Source organism: Cydia strobilella, chromosome 1, assembly GCF_947568885.1.
Source record: "Cydia strobilella chromosome 1, ilCydStro3.1, whole genome shotgun sequence".
Lineage (NCBI taxonomy): Eukaryota > Metazoa > Arthropoda > Insecta > Lepidoptera > Tortricidae > Cydia > Cydia strobilella.
In genome coordinates this window covers 16986876-17012672 of record NC_086041.1, presented here as the reverse complement: position 1 = coordinate 17012672, position 25797 = coordinate 16986876, and the positions used below count along the sequence as shown (strand labels likewise).

General features: G+C 39.1%; 1 protein-coding gene across 9 annotated transcripts in view; it reads left to right on the top strand.

The window, feature by feature from the left end:
• LOC134745501 (muscle-specific protein 300 kDa) overlaps positions 1-25797 on the top strand; it is a 298426-nt gene that overhangs the window by 216677 nt on the left and 55952 nt on the right. For 8 of the 9 annotated variants that reach the window (XM_063679556.1, XM_063679589.1, XM_063679605.1 and 5 more), the window contains 7 exons: positions 4007-4158; positions 8287-9079; positions 9161-9319; positions 9399-9611; positions 9690-9965; positions 10614-19883; positions 21464-21574. In XM_063679556.1, the coding sequence (XP_063535626.1) occupies positions 4007-4158; positions 8287-9079; positions 9161-9319; positions 9399-9611; positions 9690-9965; positions 10614-19883; positions 21464-21574 (10974 nt within the window). The remainder of the gene's footprint in view (positions 1-4006; positions 4159-8286; positions 9080-9160; positions 9320-9398; positions 9612-9689; positions 9966-10613; positions 19884-21463; positions 21575-25797) is intronic. The other variant, XM_063679613.1, reaches the window with a different exon arrangement.

Below are 25797 nucleotides of genomic sequence, written 5' to 3'. Positions count from 1 at the left end.
TCCTTTGAAATCTTGAAGTCGGTTAAAAATGGGGATAATTTTAAAAGCAGATTTGTTTAAAATTTAAGGTACTCAAATTACTAATTCCACGCAAACGAAGTCGCGGGCAAAAGCTAGTATAAAATAAAAATTGTAATAGTAGTTTGCATCACACGAAGCTGTGCACTAAACCTAGCTGCTGTGAGGTGGCTGTGAGTCACTAAACCTAGCTGCTGCTGCTGTGCTGTGAGGTGGCTGTGAGTCACGCGCGGCGCGGCATCGGCAATAAAAACGAGTCGGGTCGGGAAGAACATTCCTTAAGCTATCTCATTCGTGCTCCTGCTTATATTTAGATATTTAGCTCGCTGAATATATGTCATCTCCAAGAATACCTATTGTTTTAATTCTTTTTATTTTGTTTAGTCATAGTCATAGTAATATTGTCTTCGGTTACCGCGATAGTTACTCATGAAATAAAACTATGAAAACGGATTATATCGCGTATATTGAATTTATAATACATCCCGACGTTTCGAACTCTTTACAGCGTTCGTGGTCAACGGGTGACTGAGGAAAAAATTACAAAATGCAAAAATACCCACATACTAAAATAATGAACAATCATAGACTACAAACTTTAAGGCTGGTTGTACATGCAAAATCGGTTTATAAGGCTAGTTATACACTATAATTATTTTTCAAGTAAAGATATATATATATACGCGATAAAAATAAACTATGCCGGCTCCAACCCTACACCACGGACCCGAGAAGATTTAATTCCCTCCTAAATTGTAGGAGGGTATCCCAATATGGGACCGGCAACAAACTCGGCGGGACACATCTTTTCAAAACATCAGAATGTCCAGCATCATCCAACACTACGGTCTCACAGTCTATGTCTCGCTTGCTCCTTTATCAGGTGGACTACAGGATCCCAAGCTGGTGGTAGAGAAAATATTTTAATAGGGAAGATGGCTTTTCTCTACCACCAGCTTGGGATCCTGTAGTCCACCTGATAAAGGAGCAAGCGAGACATAGACTGTGAGACCGTAGTGTTGGATGATGCTGGACATTCTGATGTTTTGAAAAGATGTGTCCCGCCGAGTTTGTTGCCGGTCCCATATTGGGATACCCTCCTACAATTTAGGAGGGAATTAAATCTTCTCGGGTCCGTGGTGTAGGGTTGGAGCCGGCATAGTTTATTTTTATCGCGTATATATATATATCTTTACTTGAAAAATAATTATAGTGTATAACTAGCCTTATGAACCGATTTTGCATGTACAACCAGCCTTAAAGTTTGTAGTCTATGATTGTTCATTATTTTAGTATGTGGGTATTTTTGCATTTTGTAATTTTTTTCCTCAGTCACCCGTTGACCACGAACGCTGTAAAGAGTTCGAAACGTCGGGATGTATTATAAATTCAATATACGCGATATAATCCGTTTTCATAGTTTTATTTCATAGTCATAGTATTTTTCATAAACAAATACAGGATTGTGTTCGAAAAAATAACAAGGAACATCAAAGGTCCAACTAAGCAAATAAATATCAATCTGAATTTTTCAACTAAGGCAACACTTAAAGACCAAAGAAAAACCGGCCAAGTGAGACTCGCCCCGTCTATCGGACTCGCGCACGAAGGGTTCCGTACCAATACGCAAAAAACGGGAAAAAAATCACGTTTGTTGTATGGGAGCCCAACTTAAATATTTATTTTATTCTGTTTTTAGTAATTGTTGTTATAGCGGCAACAGAAATACATGATCTGTGAAAATTTCAACTGTTTAGTTATCACGGTTCATGAAATACAGCCTGGTGACAGACGGACAGACAAACAGACGGATGGACAGCGGAGTCTTAGTAATAGGGTCCCTTTGGGTACGGAACCCTAAAAAAAATAAACATCACTCGAGAACTAACAAAGTCAAACACTTCCTCTTCAGTAAGCATAGAAATACCCTCTCAACAAAAACTGTTTCAATTTGTGTTTGGAAATGTTAGGTAGTAGGTACATTTGAAGAAATTACCTCAAAATTGTTTTGCACAAGTAAGTTAGGTGTCTTGCACAGTGTTCCTCTATTTTTGAAGATGGACGGAAATTAATATTTATATTTTTGCTGCGCGACACTACGCAACTTCCTGTTACTCATCGGTTTCAAAATTTTCAAATCTTGAGTTTAACGAGATCCGTGAGTAACAAGAGCACATGCAAACTATATAGGCACCGTAAGGTTACCAAGTTTTTCAAAATATTGCCTGCAAGAGGTCCATTGCGGGATGGGAAACATGATTCGAATCACTATTTTAGAATTGAGTGTCCAACACAATAATTTAGGTATTTTATTCGGAATTGATGTTCCACTTATTTAGTGTATAAAATACTTACCATGTAGGTATTGATTAGCCAGATATGGTTCCTCCGCAATGTTGCATTGCCGAGGAGACGACGCGACGATCGATTCCGAATATTGGAATAGTTCCATGCAAAATCACAAATGAGAGAAGCTTTCTGAGCTTTTCTCTTAGCGACAGCCATGTTTATTTTATGCGCTGATAGACCTAATACAAAAGCACTATAACAGCATAACAAGTAAACCAAATTTTTAAAGCTATGTTATTGCTGTGTCATTACACTAAGTAGTTTATCTATTACACTAGTGCACAGAGTATGCCTAACCATTCCTTTATGTAGATCTTTTCCATTTACTATTTTTACATCTGTAGGAGCAGTTCCAAAAAAAATTATAGGTAATATTCGTATATTCTCCGACTTTCACCACAACATTTCAACCTCTTAAACGAAAATCGCAAACTTCATGATATTTTCGTTTTGTAGGTTCGCCCTAATTATTATTTGCCGAGTGCCAAAACAATGTGTTGATATTAGCGGAAGCCGCTCGACCCCAATTTCAAAGGAATACCGCAAATCGATGTACAGGTTAGCCGTTTGGCACACACTTACTAGAGGCCAAAACAAAATTTTTGACCCGCAGTTCCTAAAAAAATTTCGCTGCGGGGGCGAGTGGTAAAACATTTTTTTTTTGTATGGAAAAAAAAAAAAATTCCAAAACCTATCGAGTATGGTATCATACGAAAGGGCTTTTTGAGGCGATTCTAAAAATATATCACATCATTACATTTCGGGCATTTTTTTTTAATTAAAACAAAAAGAATTTTCAAAACATACCAAGTTTGGGCTCCTCCAGACACGATATGGCTGATTTTTTTTTGTACAATATACCACAAATTATACGTGATATCCTCATGTCTAACTCCAAGAAAGCAATTTTGAAAATAATATCATTTTCAAAGTGACACAGTTCTACTTCAATACCTATTTCACGAGACTTATGGAACTATACTGCAGATACGGTACATATTAATCATAAAATGATACGTAATATCCATATATCGAACGGGAAATACCTCTTTAACCCTTTAACTGCGCCTTTCATCAGTTGGTATAGTTTGTTTAGTTTTTGACACAAAATATCGGTATTTTTATACGAACGGGTTTAGACTATATTGGCAAACGTTAGATTGGCAATTCCCCAAATCTAAAATTTAAAACGTTATATGCATTCATTGATAACACGGGAGCTTCCTTCTGGGCATTTGACGCCATACTCGTTGCTTTCGAGTTCATTCCATTCGAACATAATTTTTCATTACATACTCGTAATTTAAAACATCTCGTATTTGCCATATGTTCAATTAATGCAATGAACTTAATCTTCGCCTTATCAAGATTCAACTTCGTTTGGTTAATTTTGGTTACACTGTACATTTTTATTTAGTTGTTGTTTTGTTTATTTACGTGTAGGTCGTGATTCTCTCTACCTATATTTATCTGTCATTTTATTACAATATAGCCACTAGTTCCTAACTGCGAGTTACGCCCCCACTGAAAACCAGCACCAAGATTTAGTGAAGATTCTATTCCATATGATAGTTTTATATTCCACCCTTATGTACCTTTAAAGTAAGATTTCGCTAGATAAACGTGTTTTTTTTCCCAGGAGCTACGAAGCGAAGTGGCCGGCCTCGAGGACACGAGGGACGAGCTATTGGAACACGCGGACTTTGTCGTGGCGCTGCTGAAGCCACATTCGAAAGAGGCAGCCGAGGAGACCGACAGATCGGTCAAGGAGCTCGTTGATACTTATGAGAAGTAAGTGCTTGTTCATTCTTCTTTTTGTAAGCGTATAGAAATTTTTTTGCAGGTTGGCGGTGCCTTCAAAAACAGTGAAACTGGTATTATAAAACGATTTCATAAAATTTTCGCAATATCAAAGTCGTCCTTAGCACAAAAACTCGAAATAGTTTTCCTAGAATCACTATTCAGTATGTAGGTCATAAAGTCTAAATTAGTTAGTTCGGTGGAAAGTAAAATATGAAACACCACCTACAAATCTTTCAAGAGTATAGACGAATTTTGTTATAACAAAATTCGCATTTGCCAACGACTTACGAATTGGCGTTTCTTCAATAGGTAGTTGACACCCGTCAACCACGCCTCGTTTACGCCAAGCTTCTTCTTATTTATGTATTTACACTTATGTGTAAAGGTGACTGTCGTTTGTACTAATGCGGTATTTTATTAGCAGCCACCCGGCGTCTAAATAACTGAAATTCTGACTTTCCGGGATGATGTTTGGACTTTCCTTTTCCCACCATTACTTAGTATCAAAAGTTTTTGTAATCATTTTCGTTGATTTAGTTATGCGATGGCGAGGAGATACCAAAACCTTAATTTTGGACCAAGGACTATCAGTAGGTAGGCTACCAAGTACCTTGCCTACTCACATAAAAGGAAACATAAATTCCACTTAACAAAAATCGCTCGAAGCAGACGTTTAAAATTCGTCACCAATTGCTGTCGCTGACATTGGGTGTCTTGACCAGTTTATTGCCTGGCTACCAAAAACTTTATCTTCCCACAGAAGCTGTAGCAAGTGATCTAAACTGTATTCCTTTAACTTAGCGTCTACACTAACCGCAAAATTAAATTTGTTTGACATTGGTCACGATATACATTGCAAATTGAATCGGGTCTAAATTTAATGATGGGTCATTGAGTTTCAAGTTCTGCTCACTTGCTATTGTCACTGCTTGTCGAGTGCCATCGAATAAACTTAACGTTTTGAGACATATGGACCGGTCAAGGACAAGCGTACTTACAAGTTAATGCACTTAAGTCGACACTGGCATGGAGGTTGATACTTATTATCTACACTTAAAAAACTCAAGACAGAAAGGAGTAAGAGAATTGTTGTATGATAGTTAATCATGAAATTCAACGACAAACAATTTTTTAAATTTGTCTCGCAAAATTTAATGATTTTATTGTATAAGTATATGAAAGTATTTGTTTACAAACTGAGCTAGAAACTGGGACCTAGATTGATCAAATATAGACGAGAGCGAATAAACGAAGCAAATCAATTTAGGTGATGCAACGGGTCAGGTGAAATAATTATTGAATTGGATTGGTCCGGTTATGACTATTTTCATTCTGAGGTCATTACAAAATCGGTTAACAGACTTGCAAGATTAATTACGGACTGAAACTTGATATAAACCTAAATCCGAATCCAAGAAACATTAAAAAACTGTTTACGTTGTCTTTGCCAATGCAATCATCGCACTATCTATTTAAAATCAACATTGATTTAGTGATTTAGTACAGGCCCGAAATGATCTCACTCGAGACAAACTCGAAATATTTCTACCATTAGATAATGTAAAAGTGTCTCCGAACTTGAAATTTTTTAGTTACTATGATGTCATTTATTCGATACGTACAATTTTATCATTCCAACTGTTTAATTGTGATTGGTCTATAATAGCCAAGGTTTAAGGCTCAAAGTCGATTGAGATAAATTTCGCAATGCGCACGTTTATCCTGGCGGCCAGTGGAAAGTTGCGTCACGATCATTTTTAGAAGATTTATGTTTGTATTACATGCGGGGTTTGTGCGTTTCAACAAGGTTCAACTCTTCATTTAGGAGGAAATAGTTTATAAATTAGGCGATGCTGCCGCCTGACCTTGGTTTGGTGAACCGGTGGCCGGTATGGTGTGACGTCACTTTTGTAATTTATGTGTGGTCATGTTACTCGCTTTATTTCCGCTTCGGTTTACCTAAAACCCTTACATATTATAGACAATAATTTCATGGTCAGTTTACTTAGTTACCAACTTTATTTTTTCTATTTGGAAGTTCATTTAATATTAAACTTTTATTTTAATTATTAGTATTTTTTATTGTTCACTCCAAATATTTCATTAAATGCACTGGACAATATAATATCCTTATTTTTAAAAAGTGATAATTTATCTCGCATACAATGGGATCGCTCACTACACATCTGAGATTTTTGGATGCCTGGCTTCTACAAAAATACCTCTCTAATTTTCTTTTACTCAAAAAATAAGGCATAGCGATTCTTAAAAAGCAAATACCTATTTAATGAACATACTGCATTCTTTGGCTACGTAAATGTTGTCCGCGACGTGAGGGCTCAGGGCTCTCAAACTTCCTGAAAGTTAGTCACCTACTTACTTCGCGGTTAGCTACAATTGTGTCATCCTTATTTCCTGTTGTGAGCGGAAGCTGATGTACACGAGTTAATTCGAGCCAAATATGTATCTAATACCTATTAATTGCAACATTTTAAATATTTCAATTAATAAATGTACTCATTTACGTTTAGATAGGTAATTACAGTACCTATTAGGTACCTACAATAACTAACATTAGAAGTAGTAGGTACGAGTAGGTATAGTACTGAAAATAAGCTGAGTGAGTTGTTTGTTAACGTTTTCTTGTTTAAATTGATTTCTTTAAAATTGCCCCAGTTATTGTGAAAAGCCTAGCTTGCGCCAACACCTAGAACAGGCCGCGTAGCCAACATGCCAATCGCTTACGCCCCGTAGCGATCGAAACGCAACTGTCACTGTCACACTAATATGGAAGAGTGATAGAGAGACATAAAGCGTTTCGTTGTCGAAGCGATAGCGATTGTCACCTTGGCTAGGCCGGCAGAACAGAACAGAATCAATCAGCAGGCGCCGTTTCATGACAGTAACGACGCAACTCGCATCCCGTAACTCACAAAACGTAACCTTCCCGCTTCCGCACAGAGTGTGATTTACCAGTGCGCATGCCCCAGACGTCGGCGCGGCAGGGGACGTCCGTGTAATCGTTACTTATTCAAACTGGCAGACGTAGGTATATCGATGTGTTCCGCGCATGCGTCCGGCCACTTTGTAGGTCAGGGCCTCAGTCTGCACTGGAACCTAACTGCAGGGATAAAGTTAAACCATATGTCATATTTTATACCACATATTATAAGTTTTTAAACGTGTCCGCCCTACGGACGAAATGTGCGAACAGCCGGGGGGCGCGAAGTGTGTTTTGAAACTATACAGAAGCGCGGTGCCCTTCCGCGATCCGACAACAATACTCCTCGGACCGGTCCGAAAATAAAGCCGCTTGCGGGGTTTCGCCAGTTTCGACAGAAGATTATTTACGTTCTATAAGGAGATCGGGACGGACTCGCGGCGCACTCGGACGGCGATAAAGTGTATTGCCGCAAGAAAATGTGATGCGAGCGCCTGTGCCTATTTAGCGGTGATGAGTCATGGATTTCTGTAAAGCAGTCGCAGGGATCGTGAGAATTTGTAAGATTTGTTCTGTGTCCTATGAACTACATTTGGCAACGTTTAGCCGCATGTTTACCCAATCGGTGAGCGAGCCGGCCGGCGCGCGGCGCGGCGTAGTCGCTGTTCATGCACGGATGCCATTCGTTTCTTTAAAAGTTACGCAATGGCGATATAATATTATTCTATATTTGTAAATACATATATTAAATTCATTTAATTTTGTCAACATATGACATTAAGAGTCAACTCAAGGCCGGCATTATCATAATGTAAACCGTGCAAAACGTAAACACTCGCCGCACCAAAAAAACTCGCTCTGATGTCACCGGCAAACATTGGAGCGTGGAATATAAAATTAGATGCGTTCAGCGAATCTATCGAAAACGGTTCATTGAGCGACGAGCGGGCGAGGCGAGCGGGCGCCGCAAGCGACCGGCAACGAACGACGAGGTACGGCGGCGGCGCTCGCGCCGGCGACCTTCGCCGTCACGGGCGCCGCGTCACACCGCGCCGTTAGACTATTTTCGTCGCATTTTGGCAGCTCTCCTAAACTCGTGCGCTCCCTACCGTATCCCCATCCTAAACAGTCTACACTGTACGCTCTTATCACTCTAACGTGCATTTCTTTTACAGATTGCGACAGACTCTAGCGGCTAAGCTCGCCGAAATCGACGAAGTAGTGTCCGAGTTCGACCGCGTGTCCGAGAAGATAGACGCCTTCCGACAGCGAATAGAAGTGTGCGTCGCGAAGGTCAAGACTTTCTACGCGTTCGGAGAAGACGACGATAGCGGCCTCCGCTCTCTGACCAAGGAAGTCTCCGATCTCGCGGAGGCCACGAAGAAGTTTACGGACGAGAGCAGAAAGTGCTACGGCGGCTCCGCTCCTGCGGACGTATCGCAGGAGCTGTCTTCTCTCGAGCTGTCTGCGGAAGCGCTGACTGCGGCCATGGAGGAGAAGGAGCGGGAATGGAAGCGCGCGCGCACGGCGCGCTCCGAGTACACGGCTGACGTCGAGGACGTCCAGGCCTGGGTCCGCGCCGCGGAGCTCACGGCTCGCGACCGCGCGCTGCCGCCCGAGCCCTACCGCGAGCGCCTGGTGGCCACTCGCGCTGAAGTGCCAAGCGTCACAGACCGTATGGAGCGGCTGACGCGCAATGCGCGCGCCATCGTAGAGGGTTCTCGCGACGCCGCCGAGCGGCAGCTGGTGTCGTCGACAGTGAGCGCGCTGGCCGAGCAGCTGGCGGCGGTCACCAGCGAGCTAGAGGCGCGACAGGCGGCGGTCGAGGACGCTTGCGACGCGGTGGCCCGCGTCCTGGCGCTACTCGAGCGCGTCCTGCTCTGGGTCGAGACGCAGCGCGCCTTCCTCGCGCGCCCGCTGCCCCTCGCTGACCTCGCTGAGGCTCAACAAAAACAAACTGAATATGGAGTAAGACACAGTACTACATTTCTTTTCAGTTGGGTTTGACTATTTTTGTTTTGTTTATTTACACTTTTGTTTTGTTTACAGAATTCACTCAAGAGTTGTAAGCAGCAAACAAAGAATTTAGCAGATATGACTAAGGAAATAGAAGCCATTGAACGCGTCACGAGTTCAGGGGATTTGCCCGGTAGACTTGAGGCAGCGGAAAATGCAACTATAGACGTTGAAAAGCGATTAGCAAAGACCGTTAGTACAAAAAACAATAAAAATTACATATAATATATTTACGTATTGTACATACATAACATTCATTGTTTTTTTACAGAATGGTTTATTACAAGAACTTGCAGAAGAATGGGAGAGATGCGAAAAGAAGCTTAAAGATGTCGGCCACTGGTTGGAAGCTACGACGCGAGCGCTCGAAGCGCCACAGAATGCTAAGAAACCCCTGAGGGACCGGCTGGCACTCAGAGAGAAACTTATAAACGACATCTCCACACAGAAAACGAAGATTTCGTACGCCGTTGAGAAACTCAACGTGAGTGTCAATGAAGCTTATGAACCGACATCAGCGTCGGGCTGGGGTTTAGTGTTGACTGTTTGTTTTTTAACGCAGGTACACTTCGGGCCGGACGGCGTGGCGGCGCAGTCGGCGGGCCCGGAGGGCGTGACGGAAGCGGCGCGCGCGCTCAACAGCTCCCTGGACGCGCTGGGCGCCAGCACCAGCTCGCAGGCGGCGGCGCTGTCCGCGGCGTTGCAGCAGGTGGAGGCGTACTGTGCCGACGTGGCGCGGCTGCGCGCGCAACTGCTTGATGCCGAGCAGCAGCTGCGGCACGCGGCACAGCCTAACTACAGCCCACGCGACCCCGAGCGCGCGCAGAGACAACAACAGGTAAGGACCGTTGTGAGCTCAGCACGGTCGCGCACTCATGGAGTCCCGGCTGACTAGCCTCGCCCTCCCTGGGCGCGCGCCCCATAGATGTACTTACACGCACCGACACCATCAGGTTTATTAGGTGGCTTGCGAATATTCTAGTTTTGTTTATCGAATTCGAGATGGCGGACACGGCTTAGCACCGACCCGGCCGTTTCGTGAGCGGTATCGGGCCACCTGTACATTACCACTGGCTATGCATTCATTTTTATTTTTCTTTTGTTTGTTTCCTCCACCCTCACCCGCTACTAACTTGTCGATCACGTATCCTCGTAGGCATGTCGAGAGAGAGTCAAGTTGTTGCAGAGCAAGATTCAGGCGCGAAACGAGCGAATAAAACTTTTAGTACAGCGCGGCGGGCCCGACGCGGACCCGCTGCCCGACGCGTAGCCGCAAAATCATTTAGCTTTTAAGTCCTTCTACTAGTTATCTATTCGATTCCTCTATAAAATTATTATATATTAAAAATTGAATATATATAAACGAAACATCGCAGCCACTGTCGTTTCTTTTCATGATCCTCAGCTTTCATCGCCCACACGAAACAAAATCATCTAACTAAACGAACACTTGTAAATGATGTATTTGTCCGTACTTGCGTATCAGGAGGTCACCCGGCGTATCGATGAGCTGACTCAGGCTATCTACGGCCTGGACCCGTACTTCGTGATGTCCGCGACGGCCCCGGACGAGGCGGCGCGCACGCTGGCCGCGCTCGTGGCCACCGCCGACAGCGCCCGCGCGCGGCGCGCACGCTCGCCCGACCGCCGCGCCCGCCCGCTGGCCGTGCCCGAGCCGCGTCGCGGCCGCAGCCCTGCCTGGGTGCTCGGAGGGACCACCTACGCTGAGATAGTCCGCGGACAGGGCTCCAGATCCAGCTCCATCTGTTCCCAGAGATACCCGAGCACCCAGAGGCACTATGAGATCCTTAATGTCGAAGAACCCCGCATCGGTTCCTCCGCATCTCACGGCGAATACAGTGAAATAAGTGCACGGTGTGAATGTACAGATAGTGCTCGGTCCAGTGAGACCCGCGTGTATGAATGTGAAAGTGAACCTATTAGGGTAGAAATTTGTCGGGACGAATTTGTATCATATACTGAAGAGGACTTTCATGTTAACAAAACTATGGACTATAAGGTTCAGGAACCCGTGCATGTGTCACAGGTTGTGGAAACCGTGGAGGAACTCCCGGTACCATCTTTAGAAATAATTCGACCTGACTATCAGGAAAAGGAGCGCAATCCTGACAATCGAAGTCGATCTCAGGAGTTATCTTATGCGGAAATTCTAGCTCTAGGATTACGTAGACAGCCTAAAACACAAACAATTGTATCTCTTCCGAAACCACAGGTCGCGCAAGTTGGTATAACAACGGAAGTTACAAAAGATGTGGAAACTCGGATAATCCAAAAAGATCGTACTGATAATTTGAAGCTGAAACCAGAGAAGCCAGAGCGATTGCAACGTAGCCGCTCCAGGGACATGCCGAGACAAAGGCGAGCTCCCGAAAAAAGGCAGACTAAGGCTCACGACACTCAAGTGCAGAAAAAGAAAAAAGCTAGTAAAAAAGTAATAGAAGTTGATGACTTTGATGACGCTAATAACGACGACATGCCAACCTCCGTTGAAATTAAAGTAGAAAAACCAGAGACTTTTAGAAAAGAAGTTACTAAAAAAGTGCAACATAGCGCCACTGTTGTCGAAACTGTTACTGAAATGGTTTCAACAGAAGTTTTGCAAGAAGAACCTATTGATATTGAGCATAAGAAAGCAAAACAGAAAAAGACAAAGAAATACAAAACTGATGAGGATGAAATTGAAAAAGCGCTTAAGGAGATCGAAAGTCTTGATAAACACAAGAAAAAGAAAATAAAGGATATTCATGAAAAGACCGAACCTGAATTTTCATTTGAAAATCAAGTTAACAAGGACAAGACTCTTGAAATCCAAATTTTACCACAAGAGGGAGTGACAGAAAAATTCAAGTCTAAGAAAAATAAGAACAGAGTTATGGTCACAGATTTTATAACTATTGAATCAGAGATTAAAGAACCAGAAACGAAAGAACCAGTAATGCAACATCAAAAGATAACTGAAACACTAGAAAATAATAAAGTAGTAACTGACGTATCAGACGATACTAACCAGCAAGTCAAGAATGAACCAGATAACAAAAAGTCTAAAAGTAAAAAGAAGAAACCTGAAGAAGAAAAACACAATAAACGATCACAGATTGTTGACAATGCTTTGAATGTTTCACATTTGGAAGATATAAAAAATATAACTGAAACTGTACCGAAGGATGATAGATTTGGTACTAGTAATTTTAATGAAAGTGATGCTAAATACGATAAGCAGACTAAAAAGTTGCACGGTGCAGAAACATCATCATTTGAAATATCTAGTAACTTGGAAATAACATTATTAACAAGTGAAACATCGCCAACTCGTGAGTTTGTAGACAGTTCAGAAATAAAAGATAAATTTATAGAGCAATCTTCTTTTAACAAAACGTTACGCGAACAAGAAGATATGTCTGAACAAGGTACTAAAACAAAGGTTACTGAAGTGGAAATTCCCAGAGAGAAATCTAAGAAAAAGAAAGACAAAAAAGGTAGTACTAAAACTCGAAATCAAGCTCTAAACTTGACAGAAACGAAAACTAAAACTGATTTAGAAACACATATTGAAACAACCATCCAAGATAACACCCGAGAAGTGTCAAATATCCCTACACAAATAGATGATCATATATCTCAAAATAAGACAGTTAAGAGTGAATCTTCTGAAATAGTAGACGTGTTTCTTGAAATAGGACAAGTTAAGAAGGAAAAGGGACAAACAGGACTCGATAATAAAATATTCAGTCTAAACCGGGAGAGTCCAGAAACAGTTATCAATGAGGCTACTCTACTTCAGCAAGAAGAGACAGAATTAAATCCTACGTCAAATAAATCTGCCAAGGATAAATCCAAGTCTAAGAAGACAAAACATTTAGCTAATTACCCAGAAAAAGTTTCTGAAACAAAAAAAAATGAAGAAACTGACAACACTATGGAGAAACAAACAACAGCAGGTAAAAATATTGCCAGCTCAAGCGCTAAAGGCAAGTCAAAAAGTAAAAGATCTAAACAAGTGGAAAACCCGGCTGAGACCCAAGTTTTGATAGAAAAGGAAGATAAGCCCATTGAACAAACTGATGAAGAGCAGTTCGAAGTAGTGAAGAGCCATAAAAAGAAACCTAAATCTAAAAAGCCGAAAGTAGTAGACGATGAAATAGAACGAGCCTTAAAAGAGATCGAAGAGTCACAGGCATCAAAGAAAAAAGAAAAGTATGCGGAAAAAATACCTAAGCAAAATCAACGTTCTGAATATTTGTCAGAATCTCGCAAGACTGAATACAATGTAGATATTATACATGAAGTATCAGAAGTAAAAGAAAACCTTATAACAATGGACTGGAATACACTGATGGCTGAGGAAGAATCAGTTCCTCTAGAAATGATTAAACAACCAGAAATACTAGAAACAACTCAACAGGTAGCCACTGAAGTGACTATACTTGAATCTAACGCCATATTGAAGGAAGATTTTAAAAATATTTCTAGAGATAATATACATGATGTTAGTGTTTGTACTTCTAACGAAACGAAGTTAACCAAAGATTCGGTTGTTTCTAAAGTTGACATTAAAAATAAGGGACAAGAAACAGCATCAAGTCCTGCCAGCGAACAAAATAATAACGATAAAAGTTTTAATACAGAATCCCTTAAAGATACTGTATTAGTTGAAGAAACTACTATCGAACCACTAATTGAAGATGTAAAGACTAGAACGATATACCTTATAACTCACGAAGAAAAGAAACTACCTCCCATCAGGACAGTCAAAGTGTTCAGCAGTAAAAACCATTCTTTGGAAGAATCGGAAAATATTGAAGAATCAACTGCAAGTGCAATCACTGATGCAAGGTCTTCCACTAATCAAGAGCATTATGATAAAATCACTAAAGAGGAGAGAGCCGACAAAGAACGACTAGGGCAAGGTGTCCGTGATTTAAAAATAACACATGATAGATCAGATGTTGTCGTCAGTGATGTAATAAGCAGTTATACACAGGCCACAGCGGAAAATATTGACACACACACTGTTTCTAAAAAGATTGACACATCTTCCGTAAAGACATTTGAAGAAACTGACTCTTCTGATGTCGATAATAGTAACAGCAGTGTAGATATTTTGAAAGATGACTTCCAAAAACCCCATCTAGAAGAAGCTGATAAATTGATACCTTCCGGTCATGTACCAGAAACTTCAGCCAATACAATTTCAAAAACGGAGGTCATAACTGTTTCTGAATTTCAAACTAACGTCAAAGGCGAAGAAACCAATATGACCGACTTCAAAGAGTTATATAAAGCTGAAACTATAGAAACGGGACACGATATAACCGTTTCTGAAGTAGCAGCAGATTATCAAAATACAAATGAGGTCGAAGAAGCCATATTTGGTTCGGTGAAACACCGCAATAAAAATGTTAAAAAGGAATCTCAAAACTCTTCAATTCCTTATGACGCGCTTGAAGAGATCAAAACCTATTCATTAGAGTTAGATTTTGATCAGATAGATTATAATTATTATCAGTATGTACTTAAAGAACGTGAAGAAAAATTGGCTGAAGTTAATTTATTGACTGCACCAGAAGTGGTCAAGAACATAGTACCGAAAGAATCACGTAAATCGGCTGAAACTACTGACATTTGTACAGAAGTTCTGAAGCAGCTCAGAGAAAAAAGTCCTAAGTATAGTTATCATGAGATTAATGCTGCCGAAGCCTTACTTGCTGCCCTTCCAATTGGAACAACTCTGCAAACTATACCAACTAAAGAAAACAAGACCTTTATTGAACCAGATAATGAAACATTATTAAATTTACAAACGGTTGCTGAACCTACTGTTACAACTGGTAACAACGAAGTTACAAGTATTGAAAACTTAGGTATTCAAGAACCGCATCCGCATGTGGATGCTCATAAGTACCTTAGTCACGAAGTGCGTCCGCAAAGTTATCACGAACGTGTGGATGCTGAAAGTATATATGCTATGACGAAAGAATGTCGTCAATCTCCTGCTAAGCAGGTAACCTTCAAAGAATTGCCTAAGCATACCCCTGATGTTGAGATATTCGAAACATTGACGTTGTCTGAAGCCCAATATACAAACGTATCAATTAAAGAAGATGCCAAAGAACTGACTTTAATGAATATTGTCTGTGAACAAACACGGCACAACTACCATGAAATTAAAGACGCTGAATATTTATTAGCTATCGCAAAGACTGTTGAAAATGGTCAACAAGTTGCGTCTACTAATAATGTGGAATCCATCAAAATACAAGAGACAACAGTTTCAACAAGTGATGAAGAACTCACCGCAACATCTTCAGAAGCAGACAAATATATTGATGCTGCAATTTCCGAAACAAGTTTAGAGCATGTTCAATCTGTGCCTGTGGCCAATGGATTGAAAGAATTAACCACTATGACCAACAGTCAAATAAATATAAATAAATTACGTTTCCATGAATTGCCTAGATTTAATTATCAAGACATTTATGACGCAGAAAAATTATATGCAATTGTAACGACAAGCCGTTGTCATGAAGAAATCACTGGATCAGACATAATACAATCGCAGGAACGTATTCACGTTAACACACAGACGTCGGACGAGATAATACCAAATACGGATAAAAGTTCTATAGTATTAAAAGAAAAAGATTGTGTAATAATACCAGAAAAAGAAATGAGAGCCGATCAAAAACTAAATGAAGTTACCAATTTGATTGACGACGCGATTGAAAATTCTGCCAAGGATACAGAACCTAGACCTGCGGGCAGCTTGGGTTTGGTTTTAGAATCATTGCGATATAGTTATCATGAAATTAAAGATGCAGAACAGAAACTGGCTGTTCTTATCACTGAAAAAGAAAACAAAACCTTAGCGGAAATCATGGAAGATGATAGTAGTATGCAAGCAGTCGAAACTCAAGCTGAAAAAATACATAAGCAAGATCTTTTTGGAGCCGAGTCAAAGGCTGTAGAACCTCAAAGCTCTACCTCTACCATTTCAGATCCTACTGAGTCTTGTATTCCGAATAAAGATGCACCATTTGATAAAAATTATGAAGAAAAGCAATCCGACTATATAATACCTGAGGAAGAACTAAAGCATACCTTAGTTTCTATGATATTTAAAGATAAAACATTTGATGAAAATTCTTCAAAATCTACAGAAGCGATGAAAGTTGTTGTCATTGAACCAAATTTATCCTCTGATAAAGGTGTTTCTCAAACGATTGTCGAACGTGATAATAGTGCTACCAGATCAAGCGCCGTAGCTGAAAAAAGCGATTCTTGCATTGCAGATGAGGAAATAGATGATGAATTAGATTTCGTCATAGTAAGCACAAACGATGTGATTCAAGAAAAACATTTAGATTCAACAATTAACATTATTCATACCATTAATGAACAAGTGTGTACCAGTATTTCTCAAGTCGGTACTATTGTAACATCCGACCTGAGTGAGAAACCTGCTGAAAACCCATCGTTAGAACATGTACCTACGATAATCGAAGAAGGCAATCTGGAAGTAGTAAATACACCACCATGCACGTTTAACGATTCTCGTGAGTTTATTCAACGTGAAATAGGATCAGCCTTGGATGTTGCATCTAAAACATTTACTAAAGCTGATACGCAATCTGTTACTATGGACCAAAGTGTTCCGAAATCTAAAGATTCATACGTTTTTATTCAATTAGAACAAAATATTATATCACATAAGGATACTGACATTGAATCCGTTATTCCGGAACTAAGAAATTTCGTTAATGTAACAAAATCTAAATCGGATACTGAACAAATAGTTTTACCACGTCCAGATTCCGAAATTAGAACCGAAGTGAAATCTCCCATTCATAGCTTACAAGATTTACTCCCTTCTATAGACTCTATTCCCGAATTTAAACCTTCATATCCCGTAGTAATTTCAAATTTATCAGCTGATGCTCCTGAGTTTACCCCTTCTTACATGTACAAATCTGTAGAATCATCGTCAGAAGTAATTACTCCTCTGGGTATTGACCAACAAAAACAATTTCCGGAATTACATGGAACTAAAGACATGTCACTTACTCCTGAAACAGACACTGAAGTGAAATCTTCTTATTCAACCATTTTACAAACTAAGAAGGAAACAGAATCTCTGTCTGGAAGGGACATTTCAGACCCTGCCGACAAACCATCTATGGAAACTCAGAATGAGACTGATAAAGTAACGGAAGAAGACACGCAAGCTATATCAAAGCGACACAAAAAGAAGAAAAAGAAGGAAGATAAGCGAGAAAAAATCGTCGAGCAGCCTTCGCATATTAGTACCGAATCTAAGGATGCTGAACCAAAAGCAGATGTTACTGAGCCGATAAATGTTTGGGCCAAAAGCAGTGAGGATGGCAAATCATATGCTGAAGTAGTTGCAGAAGGGTTGCATGAAAATATAGACAGTAATTTGACTAAACAACAAGAATCACAGCTTATATATGAATTTCATGTGAAACATGACGTGAAATCCGGCGCACGAGAGGAAGTTAAAATTACACCGGAAACAGAGATGGAAAATACTTGGGCAAAAATAGTTGCAATCCATCATTCTTCTCCTGAAAGAGTCGAAGAAGTACCGAACAAAGAAATTCCTGTACACAGACCACCACTGATATTAGTAGACGAAAGTAGTTCCGAATATAAACTTGAAGCACCTGTTGATACAGAAGGTTTTATTATTGTTGAGAAAAGGAGCCGCTCTAGGTCTAGATCAAGAGATAACAGGTCTCAATCAAAATCAAATGTTACACTTTCGTATGAAAAACGTGAAAAATCTGAAAATAGGTTTGAAGCTCTACCCATGCTTAAACCAATAGAACCAGTGGACACTAATCCTAATGAAGAAGAAAAGACGATTGTGGAGAAGGATGAAGAAAGGGAAACATTGATGAAGGTTGAAAAACCAAAGAAAAATAGAAGTCGGTCAGGAAAGTCTAAAGAAAAAGAAATTAATGTGCAATCACCAGTAACTGAAGTCACTCATACATATGAGGAAGATGAACAGTCAAAGAAAGATAAAAAGAAAAGATCAAATAAATCCAAAGACACTGTAAAATCAGAAGACATATCTAAATCTAAAGAAGTCCATGAAACGTATGTAGAGCCTAAAAATGAAACTGAAGTAAAGTCACCTCAATTAGAAGAAATTGAAGATAAAAATAAAAATAAGAAAAAGAAAAAAAATAAACGGTCTTCACCTCTTAGGGAAAGTATTAAATTAAAACCATTAGAGGAAATAAAGGTGAACGAAAAACCGAAAGACATCGTTGATAAGTTAGTTACTCAAACTTCAATGTCCAGTCCTGAATCTATTCACACACCTATCAAAGACAGGTTTTATAATGAAGCTCAATACTGGAAAAATGACCCAAGCAGTATAGATGAAGTTCTTACCGTAGAACTAAGTCCAACAAAAGAAATAACTTCTATTACTACTGAAACTAAAGACATTCAATCCGTTAATACTCCTGTATGTATTGAAATAACTGAAACGGACAATATACAAAAATATAAAACTGAGCAGACAAAAATGAGCGTAAAAACTAGCAGGACAGATACAAAATTAACGGAAGAATTGTCGCTTGAAAGTAAAATGGCTGACTTGCAAAGAGAAATTGAAGAAATGCTAGAACCTGAAGATTCTTCTTTAGTGAGCGGTGACACGCCAAAAGAATTAATTAGCTCTGCTAGTTCCGAGTCTCAAAATGATGTTATAGATAACATTACCCCTTTATTAGCGTCTCCTGAATCTGAGACTGAGACTGAAATGACTGAAGAGGAGCCACTCCCAACTTCTAAAGATACAAAATCGAAAGAAGAAGCAACACTTGGTGATAAGCATATAAGCGTCAGCATGATCGACGCATTGTTAGAAGATGAACCAGCAAATATGGAGCATCCACAGGATGAAATCAAAACGATTTGTAGTAAATTTATAGTCCATAAGGAATTTGAACAAGAAAATGGGAAGGAAAAAGTAGGTGAACCAATCGATGAACTTAAAAGTATGACTGTGGAGCAAACTGTTCAAGATAATGTCAACAATAGCGTATCGGCTGAAATGTTTGAAAAACCGCTAGAAGCTGTAGAAATAACAGACCTTTCTAACCCTGCTCATGACGTCATTGCTAACTTATCTAATATAAAAGTAGACAATTTCTGGGTGGATAAATCTGCGATAGATGACGCTGAACATCTCTTTATCGAACAGAATCAAATTGAAACTCCAGAAGTTGTCTCACTTAATAAAACTAAACGCGATAGCCTAGAAGAAAACATGGTTATTGATAATTCATTTTGGATCGAAAAACCTATATACCATGACGCGGAATGTCAATATTTTCTATCAATTGTTAAGAAAACACAAACGCTTCCTGCTTCCAAAGTAGAAATACACCTAAACGATCAAAACGATAAAGATAAGGATCCTAGCGGCAGCTCGGGTCATACGTCCGATGCGGACGAGACTAAAGACCCTTGTGGTTCACCTTTTGATTCGAATTATATTTCAATGGATTTGCCCGGCGGAATATGCAGTTGGAAAGACCAAAGTTCATACTTGAGCATAGAAACGCCAATAGACTCTCTTATTAGCGATGACCGCTTAGGTGACATCCGAGAGGATATACTAACAGCCCTACCCTTAGAACCACGTCCTCCCCCACCCTCACAGGAGCCGGCGGCAGAGGCAGCCCGGAGGACACCTAAGGTGACTGAAGTGCAGTCGTATTGTACAATTTTGCAATTTATTTATGTTTGGCATGATATTTATACTAAATTTTTAATTTCACTTATCACACGTATCGTGAATTGCCACCACCAGCCATCGCCGGTCGTCTTGTAGCGCCCACCTCGGCATGTACTGTCGTCGCAATAGCTTTTACGCATTTGGAGTATGTAGTATTTATTCTAGTCAATGTAGTGTGTTTAGTACTAAATATAGTCATGTCTAGTCATCGTAGCAATCCACGCGTCAAACACTGTTTTCTAGTTTGTAAGCAGTGGTCTTAAAATTGTAATAAAATATAATATTATAATTGTATTTATGGTTTTATTTGAATGACTATTATTGCATACTGTTTTATAACCCTTTTTCTGTAAAGTTTTATTATAACTTCATTTTTGTTATTATGTATTATTGGCGTAAAATTGGCCACTACAAGACGATCGACGAAATTTATGCTTTTTTTTAAGAGATCAAAGACAACAATTTTACTTGGGCTTGAAAATAGTAAACTATCGATCAAAGGATTAATAGCAGTGAATGAAATACGAGTCAGGTCAGTCTGATGCAAGAATTTCGTGCATTTTAAGAAATCCTAGTAGTTACCCTGATGTTTGAAAGAAATGTTTTATCGGATGAACACCTCATTAGCCTCAATTTCCACATTCTCTTTGGTACTACTTCATTGATTATTCGTAATAATTGATCTACTAGCTATCATTTATCAAAGTTTTTGGTGAAGTAAATGTCATAATTTTTAAAATCATTTATTTACATTCTAGCGACCCGCCCCGGCTTCGCACGGGTAGTTCAACTAATTTACACAAAACCTTTACAAATTATACATATAAACCTTCCTCTTGAATCACTCTATCTATTAAAAAAACCCCTCTGGTGTTGCGGGTGTCCATGGGCGGCGGTAATCGCTTACCATCAGGTGATCCGTCTGCTCGTTTGCCTCCTATTTCATAAAAAAAAAACCGCATCAAAATCCGTTGCGTAGTTTTAAAGATCTAGCATACATAGGGACAGATGGATGGACGGACAGACAGCGGAAAGCGACTTTGTTTTATATGTACTGACAAGATATATAGTGGTACTACTAAACTAAATTAATAACTATAATAATTGTCATAATTAAATATCAAAACAGTATTTTTATGACACTGTTCATCCTTCTCCTTTTCGTATAGCTACCATGAGCTTTCGTTTTTTCACTAGCCTTAATACCGTTAATATTGTTTTTGGTGTTGAATGGCCTCCCAGCATGAGCCAGTGCCAAATTTAATGTATTATATTTAGGTTTGATGTTGTCCGTAGCTAACTTTATCCATGCGTTTGACCTGCTCGTCTGTTTTGTTTTTTCCTGCATTTATTAGCTTGAAACGAAGTGGAATTTAAAGATGTCATCTCCTTTTAGTTTTTCTCGTTTTTTTATATAATTTAATATTAACCACTCTATTTTTTGTGACTTTGTTATTAAAAAAACATCAATTACCAAGATATCTTTAGATTCGACTTCAGTAATCAGAATAATAGTATCTAATAAGAGTGTGTGTTCTCAGGATGACTTATCTAATGATATAGAAAGTCTACTAGAAGAAGTAAGGAATGTACAAGCCCGCCTCTCGGATTTGCCCGATGAAAGTCTCGGAGCCATGGAGGAAGGTCTGAGGGTAAGTTTCATTGTAAATATTTCATTTTATTTAGAATTAACTGTCTATCCCACTAACAAGTTATTACTTGGGGTGTTTCTGTACTTTTTTTAAATAAACTTTTATTAAATAAGTAGGTATGCCAATCCAGTCTAATTCTACTAGAAAGTTACAGGAGCTGCAAAATTGAATGAACATTGAACACATTATGAACGGAATTTATTCATAAAGTGGCCATGCACATGCACATGCATACAGTTTGCAGGTGTATGTAAAGTCACTAAAATATTTCGGCTTACGTAGCATACTCATGGTAAGGGTACCTACAAACTTTTTCTTGCTTCATTACTATAGCTGTAATATGAAAATACAATACCTAGTTAGGTACATAATGTACGTAGGTATTTTTAATGTAGGTAGGTGGCCCTGTTATAGTTAACGCTATCTCTACTGAGCTCGTTCACTTACCTGTACTAACAATGGCATTCTGTTAAACAAAAGCCATTATTTCTTTTGTGTGAGCGCGTGACCTTTGTGCCTGCGCGCGTGGCCAATTGTGTGTGAGCCTCAGACACAAAGGGCACGCGCTCACACTAAAGAAATAATGGCTTTTGTTTAACTGAATGCCATTGTTAGTACAGGTAAGTGAACGAGCTCAGTAGAGATAGCGTTAACTATACCGTTACCGTCACGTTGTCAAACTAAATATTATGCTCATCATTAGAGAGAGGAGGGATTCAGTAAACTAGGTACACTTAGCGTCAAATACTTTGTAGCAACCAAAGTAGTCAAATAGTTCGGTACACCATATATTTAGTATAGTGTACCGAACTATTTGGCCACTTTGACTGCTACAGAGTATTTAACGCTGAGTGTACTTACCTACGTCAAATTATTTGATTTTATACATGTCAATTGCAAGAATCTATTTACATTCCAAATATGATTAATGATATCATGATATTCGCTCTATATTTAATTTTAATGTAGATTCAAGTGAGAACCAAGATGTTTTCGATTGCATTAGTTGCGTAGATATTATTTCTGCTGACTGTTCTACCCAAGATTAACATTTTGCAAGTTAGCCTAATCTCAAAGACTACCTATTGAAGTTTGAAACACCCCGAGAATAAATTTGAAGACAATACTGCTGCCATAAGCTACATGATAGATAATTATTGTGAGGTACTTACCCAAAGTAAACGAAACTAGAATAATCACAAATCGATCGATCGGACTCCGCATAATACATTATAGGCAATTACTTATATTTTGTTTGTTCTTGGCAATGACTGCATTTTCGCTGTTTAGTGGTGATGTCATAAAGGTATCTATTACGACATAGGTTAATAATAAATAGTTACGTTTGGCATCATTCAGTAGGGCAGTATTTCTCGGGCCGTGGGGCACTTCGAACCGACAACGAATTACGAACGCGGGAAATTAGAATTTTAAAATCAATATTTTCATTTAGAGCGTGAATGTAAAGTTTAGTGAATAAGAAGCCTAATTGAATATTATTCGATAAAGGTAATCCTAAGCAATAATAAAATAAGTATATAATAAATGTCTATTTCAAAAAAAAAGTTTTAAGTGTAACGATAAAAAACATTTAACATACAAAACGCGAGAGTTTAAAGTGTAACATTTAACATATAAAATAAAAACTGCATCAACATTTATGTCTCTGTTTGACCTAATGGTTGACTGGTAGAGAATGCCTTTTGGCATTAAGTCCGCCATTTGTACATTTTTCTTTGCTTGTGCAATAAAGTTTAAATAAATAAAATAAATAAAAACCGGCAAAGTGCGAGTCGGACTCGCGCACCGGGGGTTCCGTACTGTTTAGTATTTGTTGTTATAGTGGCAACAAAAATACATCATCTGTGAAAATTTCAACTGTCTAGCTATCATGGTGCATGAGATACAGCCTGGTGACAGACAGACACACGGACAGCGGAGTCTTAGTATAGTTAACGCTATCTCTACTGAGCTCGTTCACTTACCTGTACTAACAATGGCATTCTGTTAAACAAAAGCCATTATTTCTTTTGTGTGAGCGCGTGGCCTTTGTGCCTGAGCGCATGACCATTGTGTGTGAGCCTCAGGCACAAAGGCCACGCGCTCACACAAAAGAAATAATGGCTTTTGTTTAACAGAATGCCATTGTTAGTACAGGTAAGTAAGTGAACGAGCTCAGTAGAGATAGCGTTAACTATAATAGGGTCCCGTTTTTTCCCTTTGGGTATGGAACCCTAAAAAAAGAAACATTAAGCAGGACAGTTTTTACGCTGGTACGTTTAAATAGAGTGGTTTAGTGATTTACTCGTATTACCATAATCTAGTACTAGTAAACATAGTTTAGCCGTCAGCCCGTCACTATAAAAGAGAAAGGGTCGGTTGCACCAAATTGTTTGTCATCGCAAAGATAGATATAACTCCGTAATAGATGGATACAGTCTAAGGAAAAAACGTGCCTCGAAAATCACGAAGTTTAGATTCTCGATCAGATGGCGCTACTACCTTTGGCCTACTCTCGTATAGAGGGCGTTGACGGTTTCGTTTGTTATTTAACAATTTTAACGCATATCAGTGAAATAACATGGGTCAAAATCATATAAAAATAATTAATGCAAATAAAAAAAAATCATTTGTCCATATTTAAATAAATTTTATCGTATTTTTATAAATCTTTATTTTTAGTTTTAAAGTGCGTCGATAGATGGCAGTGAATTTACTGTAGTTACAAAATTTACTGTGACAGTACCGCTCTATCCTATTATATCCTCTTTGGTCATCGTTAAAGAGTTCGCTAAATTTTATTGTATGGAAAGTTTCATAGTAAACCGCCGCGGCGTGCCGGGTGACGTTGATCAGTCTGTCAAGTGCGGATGGATGGTGCAACGTGCACTAAGGGTCGGTTGCACCAAACTGTTTGTCATCGTTAAACAGTTCGCAAATTTTTATTGTATGGAAAGTTTCATAGTAAACCACCGCGGCGCACCGGGTGACGTTGATCAGTCTGTGTCAAGAGTGTCAAGTGCGAAGGATGGTGCAACTGGCCCTAAAACAACTCAGTTTTATAGCGTCAATGTTCGCTTCAACCGAGAGGCTGTAAAATCAACTTTATAGCTAGATATTATTGTCCGTTTTGAAGGAAACATCTAAACTTATACTCCGTATATTTATAAACAAATAGTAATGGAAAGTAGAACACTTAATATAAATTTGAGAGATTACGACAGCGCTTGTTGATATATGTTAACTAATAATATTTTGCTTAAGTACCTAATCAAACTTAGTACTTAAACATACTCGTACTGTGAATGTTTTAGAAAGGTCTCTCAAACGATAGAAATTAAAAAAAAAGGTAAATAGATAAAAAAACGTAGCGAATCGAAACTAGCATATTTCACATTTAAACTAGCATAAGTACTAATAGCAACACTCTTAACTGACCATTCCTATTTATTTATAATATTATATTATAAATATTATATATTTTTTTTATTATAAATGCGAAAGTAACTTCGTCTACATAATTAATGACATTAACGGGTCTAACGCAATTAAATCTCATTATTTTACCTTTTTTCGAACGTTTCAGCTAGGTTGCACTAGCTGTGGTCACGGAAGACTGACGTTCCAGCAAAATGTCCATTGAGATATTGGTAAACAACACTAAACTACCCGACATTAGTTTATAATATAAATGTTCGGGGTAGACAATTAAATGTATCTACCCGTTTCTGTTTAATGTTTATTGTCCACGGCACGGCCAGCCTTTTTGCCGTATGTGAAAGGGGTATCGGACAAAGTTGGATCAGTACTCAAGAAATTCTCCATTAGGACTGTATACACGCCGTTATCGAAAGTAGCAAGTCTTTTATGCAGCCCAAAGGATGTCATTCCGTACCAGAATCCCGGTGTCTACAAGATAGAATGCAGTTGTGGAAGTGCGTATATTCGCCAGACTAAGCGTAGCGTTCATGAGAGGGTGAAGGAAACATAGCGGCTGTTAAAAATCGCCAAGTACACAAATCCGCAATAGCTGAGCACTTGCTGACAACTAAAACTAATCACTGGATTGAGCTACACAAACCCAAAGACCTCTCCACCGAGCGTCACTATTATCTTAGAAGCTATCGAAATTAAAAATAATAAATAACAATAATGTCAGCCTATATACGTCCTACTGCTGGGCACAGGCCTCCTCTCATGCGCGAAAGGGCTTGGGCTATATG